At 41.7% G+C, this 12,491-nt stretch overlaps 1 protein-coding gene across 1 annotated transcript; it reads left to right on the top strand.

Moving 5' to 3' along the window:
* The first annotated feature begins 2,429 nt into the window (after window positions 1–2,429).
* LOC104551971 (astacin-like metalloendopeptidase) lies at window positions 2,430–12,262 on the top strand. Its single transcript, XM_061998176.1, has 12 exons — window positions 2,430–2,498; window positions 2,726–2,747; window positions 4,982–4,998; window positions 6,273–6,297; window positions 7,212–7,283; window positions 7,949–8,083; window positions 8,667–8,784; window positions 9,475–9,653; window positions 9,775–9,859; window positions 10,266–10,393; window positions 11,401–11,516; window positions 11,951–12,262. The coding sequence occupies exons 1-12, from the start codon at window positions 2,430–2,432 to the stop codon at window positions 12,260–12,262; spliced, it is 1,278 nt and encodes a 425-aa protein (XP_061854160.1).
* The last annotated feature ends 229 nt before the right edge of the window (window positions 12,263–12,491 follow it).

The following is a 12,491-nucleotide window of genomic DNA, read 5'->3' as shown; positions in this document are numbered from 1 at the left end:
TTCTATACATGCAAAGAAAGCTTCACTTTGCTAAGTCTTAGATTGGTTCTCAAAGGTTCAAGACTATTTCTGTGGCACTTTTTTTCTGCTTTACTGCATCTGTTAAAACCATATCCTAGTTTTCCAATGTCTCCAAAAATCAGGTGATAGTTTGATAAGTGAAAACAGGACTGCTGACAATTCCTCTCCCATGAACACCACCCTTCAAAAAATGATCAAATATTGAACGTAAATATCAGACACAAACTAAAACCTTCAGGACAGGCAGCAGGGATGAGTGTCAGCACTCCCCCTTGCTCTGTTGTGCATCCTTTGCCAGCTTTTACAGCCACATTCTTGATCCTAACAACAACCTCCCCCCTCATCACAAGTGGTAGCATACAGAAAAAGTGGCATGCAGCAATTTGTCTGATGAGCCACTTAATATGTCAGCTTATTGGCATGTCCATTATAAAATGTGCAGCATCCTTTTTACCAGCCTAGTTCCCTCACTTTTTCCTGATCACAAGTAGTTAATCAGTCACTCAGGAGACTGTAGTATTTTCCCAACAACACGCTACAAAGATGCTAAGGTGACCAACCTTCCTAACTTACTTTTTAACTTTGTTTTGTTCCCTCACTGTTCTCTGATCCCTCTTTTTGCTTCTGGACTGCTTTTCTCTCATCTGACTATTTTTCTCTCCCAAACTCTAGTGGAAGCAGATTATATGCAAGTCCCATTCTTCAGCATCTCTTTGGTTTGATTTTGGCATACCAAGACATCTGGCATCATGGATATTTGTTTTTCCCTTGTATTGAGTGAGAAATGTGGAGAAGCATTTCAGGACTGGAGACCAGAGCTGCACAACTGGGTTCACTGTGTTTCAGCACAGGAAAGATTTTCATCCCTGTGAAACACAAGCATGAAGAAAGGCATTTAGCACTGCTTAGTGCAAATATTTCTTCATGCAGAGGACATACAAACTGCCTGCATCAGCAGGATCAGCATGCTGACAATGCCTGCTTGAGCTTTGTTCTCTTATGGTCACAAGGACCATGTGCTACCCTGTTTTTCCCTATCTGGTGCTTAGGGCATACCTTACTTCAGCCAGAGTGCAGGGACAGACAGGGAAAAGTGGCATTCCCCAGTACTGCCTCCCTGTGGAAGTAATGAAAGTTTATCCTGGGACTTTTGTCAGTCCAGACTTTCCTACAATAGTCAGCAGCATGTGATTGTGAACATTCCTCCACTAAACCGAAGAGTAATTCCCTCTACTACAATTCAGATTACATTTCCATCTAACTTCTTGTCTTGACTTGATGAATAAGTGGAAAGCCCTCTGCTGCTTCTTGACTCTTTCACCACCATGGATAACTTCTGGAATATCTTATTCAATATAGAAAGAAGGAATAACTGTGTGAGTAGGTTTAGAGCTTGCTCTGGCACAGTCTAGAGACAGAACCTGTACATTCTGTATTTCAGTTTCTGGCTCCATGCATGGAAAATACACTCTGACACAAACCAAGTGTGTATCAGATACTAGACAATTCTTCAGCTACAGCACCTTCAGCAAATGGTTCCACCAAACAGACTTTTACTGTGAGAAATAGTTGAAGCAAGAGGTTGCTGTGACAAGACAATCAGTGTTTGCTCATTTACCTCCTACAAGCATTTTTTACTAGGTGTGCTTCCTATGTGCACTTCTGGACAAGTGCACTCCAGTGAGCAGCAGGTCTGTTAATCGTCCTCAAAATGATTAAGTGCTGCTTATGCTGCTGCTGTCTTTTTTCCCTCCTCTGTTTGCTGGTCATAAAGTTTGCAAGTGCACCTACAACTGTCAAAACTGCCAGAAATTATGGAACAGAAGAAACGATCCTGATGAAACATCAAGAAACACAGAGGAGGAAAGAAAAATTCTGCTTATAGAAGATGAAGGATATCTGCCCAGGGAAGGCATAGAGTAGTGATGCATTGTATGTTCCAAAGCAATGCAACAGTGTCATGGCCTTCTGTGCTTTCTGTGACATAAAGAACAACCTACCATATGAAATCCCAACAATACAGTACTCTGGAAGGTTATCTAGGAGCAAAGGCTGCTTAGGTGGTATCTGTCAAATTGAACACTAAATAAAAGATCCTCCAAGAAATAGGAAGTGCATGGCAGCACAAGCATGAGGCCCATCCAACCCTAGAGAGCAACATGAATGAGAGTAGGAAGACAAGGGATGCTACAGATCACAGTGACAGCAGTAGTACAGCACTGGGAGATGCCCAGAGGCTAAACTGGCTGTTGAGGCTGCAAAAGAAGTTTGCTCCATGCTAGGATCCCCATTGGCTGGTTGCAGGTTTTTTCAGCCCTGGCAGAGCAGGCTCTGCTGGTATATCTAGCGGCAGCACTCCCGAACAGACAGAGATAAGGACAGGGTGGTCTGTCAGCACTGACTGGAGAATGGATCTGAAGATGTTTCTACTCTTCATTACATTTCTGCTTCATACTGCCCTGGGCTTCCCTATTCAGGTGAGAGCAGTTCCATGCAACTGTGCTCTATCTTCTAATTGGCCTGTTCTTCCTGGAGACAAGCTGTGAAACCCATTTTGCTGCATTTCCTGCAGGAAAAAATATTAGTCATTTAATATAAAGCAAATAAAATCATTTAATTCCTCCCTTTGGCCTGATTCTGATGCTATTGTCGCTGCATTTATGACTTATGGAAAAATAATGCTTTTTACCTATTGGTTTTGCAGGAGGATTACGAAAACAGCACAAGTAAGTTGAATTTATACTGTATTTTAAAGGCAACTGTTAATTCTTGACTGTGTGTCATATGCTTTGTTGGTGTGTGAGTGACTTGGCTTTAGAGCATGTGAAAGCACTGCCTCAGGCCTCTTGAACAGTGCTATGTTTCTTAATTTGTTACTGGATGCAGTGTAGATGTGTTTTCATGCAGATGTGCTTTACATATACTTTTGGGGTGTGATTTGTCAGGTTAATTTAGATGCATTCTCACAGGTTTGTGAAAATGCTATTAATATATTTTGATATCTTATGACTGAGTTACAAAAAGACTGTTTCTCTTTTACCACCTCCCCTACCTTGGTGCAGATGTAAGAGGAAGCTTTGTGCTGGGATAGAGAACAAATAGTACAAGCTCATTTGAACAGTTTTTGTCTGCTCCCAGATAGGAGGAGGTAGCTGCAGATCTCCAGAGAAGGTAACTGGAAGTAAACCTGTAGGTAGACTTTAATTACAGCAAGAAATTGCCAGGTTGGGGGTGATGTGTAGTGAGAGGAAATGGCCTGGAAAAAAAATTGCTTTGACATATTCAGAGAAAGCACATGGATAATGAAAAGAACTAATTCTTCTTTTCAGCTGTCATTTGTGATACTGGAACAAGGTGATGGTATAAAATTACTGCTCAGTGTATTTGGAGTTCACTGGGGGCCACATTTGTTCAAGTTCCAAAAAGTCAGTTGCTGGGAATGAAAGTTGCAGGGTTACTGGGAGAAATGTGTACTATGAGTTTCAGTTTGCCATTGTTACAGCTTTTTGTCCCTTTTGAGGCATCTTTTATCATTTATGGTCCAGGGAAAATATGAACTGTACCATTTTGAAAGCTGCATCACACCAGATATTTGTTTGATCAAAGACATGGCAGATGCTTTCTGTGATGTGATTTTATGTGGTGCCTTCTGTGATTTTAAACTTTTGGTTTTAAAACAGGGTTGCAGGCTTTATGTGCCTAGGAATCTGGAGCCTAATCTCAACTGACTTTGGCTAGTCAATTAATCTAGTGCCTCTTGAATTCTGAATCCAGTCAACCCATCTCAAAAATGGGCCTCCCTGCAGAATTTGTTTTCAGATGCATCTCTCTGATGCAGCTGGTGGGAACTGACTGAAATTTCCTTCAGTAAACCACCATCATCACAATGGACTTCCATTGCCACGTAACTGAATTAACTCTGGAAAGACAGACTGAAGCATTTTGGCTCAATAAAAACAATTCTGTTGCAGCTTCTAGCTATATGCTGAATAGGAGGAAGTCCTCTAAGTACATTTGGGTGGAAACCACTGAAAAGGGAAAGGTGCTGCAAGGTGTGACAGAACTTGGCATATCTTCTGCTGCAAAAACATGGTCAAAAAGATATGGAACATGGCTAAACTTAAAAATAAGAACTATTTGCATCTGTTCTCTGTGTCAGGGGGAAAAAAAAGAGCAGCTTTCTGTTTGGACAAGGAAGAGTGCAATTATTGGCAAACTAGAAGAGATTTACAGAAGCTTGTGGCATATCCATCATGCTTAAAAACAGGTCAAACAAACTGTGGTCAGGATTAACAGATAAAACTGTTTCTGCCTTAGGGCACGCAGACAACCTGGATGACCTCTATAGACTTGTGATTTCTGAACTTTCATCATATTATCACAACCAAGTTTCTGATCAGAAATTTATATATGGGATCAGATTTTCACTTCCATGTTTGTATCTAGAAACAGACATTTGGTAGAAATCAAAAGATGTAACACTAGAAAGACACCTCAGGACTCACAATGATTCGAAGCTGCTGTCAGGTGCATACTGAAGTTGAGATTATTTGCTCCATGCTAAATTACAGCCTTCATCCCATTTTATGACTTTACTCTTTGACACTGTGAAACCAGAAAGGATTGTTGAGCTGGTTAGCCTGCATCTCTTCCAGTGAAATTCAGGACGAAGCATATTTTCCTCCTAATTTCCTCTATCACTTTCCATACTGAAGCTTTGCTGATTCTTAGAGGTAAATTAGCAGGACTCTGTACCTCAGTGTGATCCAGGAATTTTCATAGCTGTTTGTCTAAACATCAGTTTAATTTTTGTGTGCAAGCATTGGGTAGTGCACCTCATTTCACATCAAGCAAAGGGACCTGCTAAAGCCATTCCCATGGCTGAGGGGGTCTGTACTATGTACTGCACTCTGAAGTTGCATTCAGAATTTAATTCTCCCTTTTTGCTTGTCTTCTGCAGCAACAGAAGCTACTGAGGTAAGGACAACTAAATCAGCTCTTTTGATCACTTTGGGGTCCAGCATTGTGGAAAGTGAGAACAAGACTCGAGTATCTCCATCTGTGCAGAAAAGTCTTCTCAGATCAACAGTGTAACAGTGAGCAGTTTCCATCCCTACTCCATATATTGTTCTACAATACTCAGATATAGCTCATACATCCCAGGAAGATTTTACCTTCTCTGGAGTCACAGAGAAAACTCAAGCTCACTTTTTATTTACATAGGGCAAGGGAAGTGGGGCAATCTGTTTGGCATGATCCCCACAGCTGGGTACCAGTCTTACAGTAGTTCCCTAGAAAGAGTACATACTGTGGCCTTTCCCTGCTGTGAGGTGATACTTAGAATCATAGAATCAGAGAATGGTAGGGGTTGGAAGGGACCTTTAGAGATCATCTAGTCCACCCACCTGCAGAAGCAGGTTCGCCTAGAACAGGTCACATAGGAACATGTCCAGGCGGGTCTTGAAGACCTCCAAGGAAGGAGCCTCCACACCCTCCCTGGGCAGCCTGTGCCAGGGCTCCCTCACCTCACAGTGAAATAGTTTTTTATTATGTTTAAGTGGAACTTTTTGTGTTCCAGCTTCATCCCATTAACCCTTGTCCCATTGCTAGCTACTATAGAAAAGAGGGATGTCCCAACCTCCTGACACCCACCCTTTAGATATTTATAAATGTTACTAAGATCTCCCCTCAGTCTCCTCTTCTCCAGACTAAACAGTCCCAGTTCCCGCAGCCTTTCCTCATACGAAAGATGCTCCATTCCCCTGATAATCTTGGTGTCCCTGTGCTGGCCTCTCTCCAGCAGTTCCCTGTCCCTCTTGAGCTGAGGAGCCCAGAACTGGACACAGGACTCCAGATGAGGCCTCACCAGGGCAGAGTAGAGAGGGAGAAGAACCTCCCTTGACCTGCTGCCCACACTCTTCTTGATGCATCCTTCATTTGCAATTTCGGCAACCTTGCTGAACTTCTCAGCAACTCCTGCTAGCAGGGAGATAAATAAACCTGACATATCTGAAACTTACTCCACACCTCAGATTGCATTTCCCAAGTTTCCTATGTTGATTCCCTTTATCATATCCATATTCACCAACATATCACAAAAGAATGTCTGCCACATATAAAAGCTCAAGACTGCACTGGTGAAAGATCTTTTCAGTGGTAGCCTGGATTCTTTTGGACCCTTTGCATGTTATATTATTTGATATTTATGTTAAAATATCCAATGTGATAATACCAGTGCATCATTCTTGTAGGTTACTACACAAGAGGATATATATGGTATGTATTATTTCCACTAAATGTAAATATTTGATTGGATATACTGATTGTTAAGTACCAATTGATTCCAGAAAATAATACTTAACACAAGTCAATCTCAAGGAAAACATGTAAAATGAGTGCACTCACTATAATACTTCAAGCAAAGTGGAGTCTCTTGGTTTTGGCCTTGCTAAAAACCTCAGCTGTTACTTTTGCTAAAAATAGCTCTACTTTAGACAGTGGCCTGACTTGTCACTTCCAAAGGTTACAGAAAGGGCAGAAGCAATGTGCTTGTGCTTTCTTCAATGTCAAAACTTGCATAATGCTCAGAGCTGGCTGATCCTACATGTGTGGCCTAGGAGTCCTGTGATGCTGGGCTTAGCTGAGGATGTCACTCCAACCCATGAACTATGAATGTAGTTGCTATTGCATTGGTTTCAAGGGCTTTTCAAAAGGTCAGCATGCTCAGCAACAAGCAGCAGGACTGCTCTCTACCCATTTTTTTGCTCCTGGTGTCTCATTTTGGGGATTTGAGTACGATTTTCCCTCTGTGCATGCAGAAGGAAAACTGCTCTGAGTACAAACAGAGGGAGCCATGCAGCCAGCTGGCCACTCCAGCAAGACAGCATAGACTGCCAAAGGTCCAGGCCTTAAAATGCAATGAAGGGGGGACAGGGGGGAAGGAGAGAGGGAAAGATTGAAAAAGACTGACTCTTGGGATGAGATTCATGCCAAAATAGCCACAGCTGGGAGGTTCACATGATTGTGTCACTGAACAAATGACTGCACACCGTGTCCATCCCTAAACAGGCTCTGTAAGTTTTACATTGCATCGCTGATCTAAATGAGCTCCTCGAAACTCATCAGGTTAAAAATCAGGATTTTTCTTTTCCCTGGGAATGAGAAAGTAATGCTCTTCTATTTCTGCACAGAATCTCCATCACCTACAGAGACGGACTTCGAGGATGAAGTTATTTTTAACAAAATTCTGACAATTAACAAAGGTAACACCACCAAAACCTATTGCAGTAAGCCTCTGTTGTCTCTGTTGCTTTCTGGAAGAGGTGTGGATGGTACAATGTCTTACTACAGTCTGTCCAAATAGTTATCCTGTCTTACACACCATCATATAAAAGATGCCCAGAGACTGGCCACTGGGACTACTGTGTGGTCTATGAAAGCCCCATGGTATCTTAAGAAATGGACACCAAACATTCCAACAGTTTTCTCTAGACATCACTCACTTCTCTTTTTGATTTGCCTGCCCTCTCAAGTTTCTTTATTGGCCTTGCTGGACTGCCTTTGCCCAGCTCCCTTCCTGGGCAGATCTTTGATGCCAATCATTTATTGTCACATGATGGATGATGAAATGGCACCAAAATACAGCATTCCTCCCACTATTGCAACTACATTCAGTCATTCACTACCTTGCAGCAACACCATTCAACAGAGCTGGAGCTTCCCACCTCTCCTCTTAGCTAAGAATGCAGCAGCAAAATTGGGGAAGCAGGGAATGTCCATGTAGCCCAACAGTCCCTTTCTCACACTAGCCAGGAGCAGATGCTTAGCAGAAAACAGGAAAGAAAGCTGAGACAGACAGTTTTCCAAGTGTGCTTAGCAAGCATCCACCAATCTATGTCTCAGGTATTTCCACTCTCTCTTGCCACAGACAGCTCTCAGTTCTTGCAAGAAGGTGACATAGCTCCACGAAGGAGTCGCAGTGCGTTCAACTGTCGCCAGTGCAATTGGCCCCAGTCCAGTGATGGCATTGTTCGTGTTCCCTATGTCTTGGATCCTACTTATGGTGGGTGCAAGTTTTGATAATTCTTTTATTTTTGTAAAATGAATTGTATGTAATAAGCTTCAGGTAGAAATCTACTCCTAGTGGCCACAGAAACAGCTGATTAAATAAATTCTAAGGTACTGAGGATTTACTTGTGCTGCTCGAGCACAAATTGTAAATTACAGAGACCCAAAAAGGGAAAAGCAGTAAAATTTCCTTGAGAAGTTTGCATATATAATGTTTTGTGTCTGGTCTCTTGGAGATGAGAATGATGATTTATTGCCTTTATAAGATTCATGCCTATTGCAGTGTGGTTTCAATGGCCTACTTTTTGTTAGCAAAATAGCTTCCCACAGCTGTCTCCAGGTGTCCAATCAGAAGACACATCAACAATCACCACTATAATTTAAAACCAGTAGCTGAGGAAAAAAAGGTTCCCCCCTGAATTCAAATGGGCAAATATCTGGATAAAGAAGATCTTGTGCCAGGCTATTAATATCTTAAATGATATTTGTTACTGAGCAAAAAGCAAGAGAGAGCATAGGCTAATGTTTCTGTCTCTCCAAATGTTTCTAACCCCCCAAACTGACCCTTTCTTCTCCAGAGGAGAGCCACATAAATGGGATTCATGAAGCCATGGCAGAGTTTGAAGCACTGACTTGTATTAATTTTGTGAACCGCCAGACAGAACGTGACTACCTCAGCATTAAATCTGCAGACGGGTGAGTTGAATAGTAAATTAACAAGTTATTTCTATCTTGTTTCTCAGTTCTTCACTACACTTATTCTATATGACCTTAGGTACCCTCCTTAGATACTTTGCTAGTTCAAAGACTCAGCAGTTGCATCAGGGGCTCACCAAAGACACTGAAGCGATGCAAATAGTGGGAAAGCACTATTAAGGTGGAAAGAATATCTAAGCTCATGTGTTCTGTGTGGTATAATGCACACTTGAGCACAACATAACAGATTGCTGTGGGTCTTATTTGCATAGATAAAACCAATAGCAACATACAAAATAAATAGTTTTCTGAATCCCACAATTGACTGTCGAGGTCAGAATTGGAACCTATGAGAGAACTGTTCAACATCCATTAGTCTGAAAGTGGAGCTCAGCTCCAGGTCTGAGACAGTGTTCATTATTTTGATAAGATATTGTTATTTCTAGGGTGCTGAAGTCACCGTGACTTTGGCAGAATGCAGGAGCCTCTGTGCTAATGAAGATCTTCCAGAAAGCTTTAGCAATGATCACACAGTATTTGTTGTTTTCTATGCCATGGTCAGTTTTGCCCTTATGTAGTGGACAGGAGGGAATCCTTCAACTCCCACATGTGTGAAGCAAGGTTCTCTGTACTGTCCCTTTGCCTGCCTGACAACAAAAATCCCATGTGTCTTCTGTTGGTGCCTCTCAGATGCTGGTCTAACTATGGGAAAGTAGGAGGTGGACAGACTGTCTCTGTGATGAAAGGAGGCTGCATGTGGAAAGGAATAATTCAACATGAACTGAACCATGCTCTGGGCTTTTTGCATGAACATTCTCGAAGTGACAGGGATAAGCATGTAAAGATCATGTGGGAGTACATCAATCCGTGTAAGTACCTTTGAACTCCTCAATGTAGATAGTGGTCTAGATAACTGTTCCCAGCTCTTCCTTCTTCCCTGAAAGGGAGCAGATAGGAGACACACTTAAAGTATGATATCATATATTACAGCTGACAGATCAGACTTCAGGAAATTTGAAAACTCCAGGAACCTGGATCTTCCATATGACTATTCCTCAGTAATGCACTATGGCCCGTAAGTAGCAGCTTGGCATTGCTTTTCTAGAAGCTCTTATCTTAACATTAGAACTATTTACTATAATAACTCTTTCTTAACTACCAGTTTACCCATTTCTCCTTCTGAGAAAAACACTACAAGTCAGTCAAGACAAGCCACTCCCTAAGATTAATTCATTATCTTTTAGCTTTCCATTAAGGAGCCATTCTCAGCCGAGCTTGGGAGCAAAGGAGGGCTGTTTGAGATTGACTTTGCTTATTGACAGACAACTTAATCAAACCTATTTGAACAGCACTGTTCTGTTAGCCACAACAACAGCTTATGTATGATTCTCATTCTCCCTCCAAAGCATGCCATTAAACCTAAAAGAAGCAATTGTTCTTAAAGGTCATAATTTTAAATGTGGTGTGTTTTTGTTTTGCAGATACACATTCTCCAATACCACTGGGAAAGCAACAATTGTACCAATTCCTGATGAATCAGTACATATTGGACAGAGGCAGGGGCTGAGCAACTTGGATGTGGCCAAAATCAACAAACTTTACAACTGCAGTAAGTATCTCTTTTGTTTTCTGCTCAGATCCTTCACAGAGGTGTTTGGGCACGTGGCAGAAGCAGGTTTCTCATCACAGACTGTGAGACTATTCTCCTCAATTCATGATGCCCATTAGGGTTTCTCAGGGAGAGAATGCAAAGGTGATGCTAGAGGCACATTATGCTTAGGGAGAAGATGCTTTCTGCTTCCAAATTAAATCAAATACATTCTCTATTGGCATAAGTGGCTGCTGTGCAACTGGTCCAACTGAATACCACTTTGTACACTTCACTGGAGTAGTTTGGTGTCTTACAGCTCAGGAGACAACCATAAACTCCACAAAGAGTCAGATATCTCTGTTTCTCATTGCAGCTTGTATTCAAAACCCAGGCCAAACTGAAACAGTTGCAAGCTCACCTGAGCAGGAACATTTTCATGATGCCTTGTCTAGTTTTCAATAACATGTCATTCTAAAATTCTGTGTATTTTTAACTCTTTCATTTTAACCTCTGCTAAAAGAAATTCTCCCATACAATCAGAGAAATGTATTCAGCCAAAGGGAAAAAACATGATGAATAAAGTGTTAACCCCTGAACAGAGAAAAGGCCAAGTCCTCCTGCTAAGCTTAGAATGGATGCATTGCAGAGACATATTTGTGTTTGAGTCTTCTAACGTCACTTCCCCATTTCAGAGGAAAATAATGTCACCAACTGCAGTGAAGTGAAACCTCTCACACTCTTTATAATAGAGTTGCAGAAAGAGATCCCTTGGTAAACTATGGAGCTAATTAATAAAAGCCAAGAATTCTTCCAAGTACTACTTTACTTTCCACTTTGATGCAGATACTTCTGCATTATGTGAAAATTAGGACAAGATAACTCTTCATCTTAATCAAGATGTGCCAGTACTGTGAAATGAATACTGGCAGATCAGAAAATCGAGACAACTCTGAACAGATTGCAACTGTGAAAAGGTGGAAGGTTTTGTAAGCTGAGTGCTGAAGTGAACCATGTTTCTTTCTCAGGTCGCTGCAGCACTATTCTTGATGCAGCATTTGGGTCACTGAGATCTGCCAACCACCCAAGAAATTACTCAGATAACACCAACTGTGTCTGGCTCCTCCGAACCCGATCCGGAAAGGTAATCCCAGGTTAATTGTGGTCTTGGAGTATGGCTGACCTTTCTTCTTTCCACATTCAGCATTTTGCCCTTTGCCTGCATAGCAGTTGCCAGATGAGATCTTTACCATGGGAGAGATTTCAGACTAGTCTCTACTTCTGCATGTCCTTCAGCCATGTATGGCAAATACAGCTACAGAGTTCCCATTTTGGAAAACCTCCATACATTAGGCTTCAGGTGTGCAAAATCAAGTCAAAGCAGTTTGAGCACGAGAGCACTCAGTCACAGGCCCATTAGATCTGAACCCTGCAACTTCAGGGGATGTGAGACAAAGTTGGGTAAGCAGTTACAGTTTGGTCTTGTCTACAGCTTAGATTCTCTCTGATTTAGAGGATAATCCATAAGAAAAAAATCACATAAGACAAATTAAAGGCTGTTTTTCTCTTCCCTTCCAGGTTTCCTTGTACTTTCAAGCCTTTGAGCTGCAGAAAACCAGAGGATGTCAGGGTGATTATGTTAAAGTTTATGATGGATCCAGCAAGTCTTCTGCAGTTCTCATGGACAAGACCTGTGGATCAAAGATACCTAATGGCATAGTTGCTACTAGTAATCTTATGCTTGTAGAGTTTGTCACAGATGGTGCTGATACAGCTTCTGGTTTCCAAGCCATCTTTACCACTGGTAAGTCTGAGAACAAGGAGAATGGCAAAGAAAAACAACCTATATCAAATCAACCTCCTTCTTCACAGAGGAAAAACATTGTTTGAGGAACCACTCCCTACACAAGCCATCACTAACTACCTTGTTTTTAATATAATGAATCAGTCCTGTACTGATACCATTTATTCATTCAGGCAGGTGGGGCTACAGTCAGCACAAGTGGTGTTGGCCTGGCAATTCACTGCTTGCCTTGCCTCTCAGATACATGCCACTCCAAAGCACGCCCCAATAAGGGTAACATCAGATTAATATTACTGCTAGAGTAACAAGCACAGT

Source organism: Colius striatus, chromosome 6 (assembly GCF_028858725.1).
Source record: "Colius striatus isolate bColStr4 chromosome 6, bColStr4.1.hap1, whole genome shotgun sequence".
Lineage (NCBI taxonomy): Eukaryota > Metazoa > Chordata > Aves > Coliiformes > Coliidae > Colius > Colius striatus.
The sequence above is the reverse complement of the archived record's forward strand: the minus strand, read 5'-3'. Positions and strand labels throughout refer to the sequence as shown.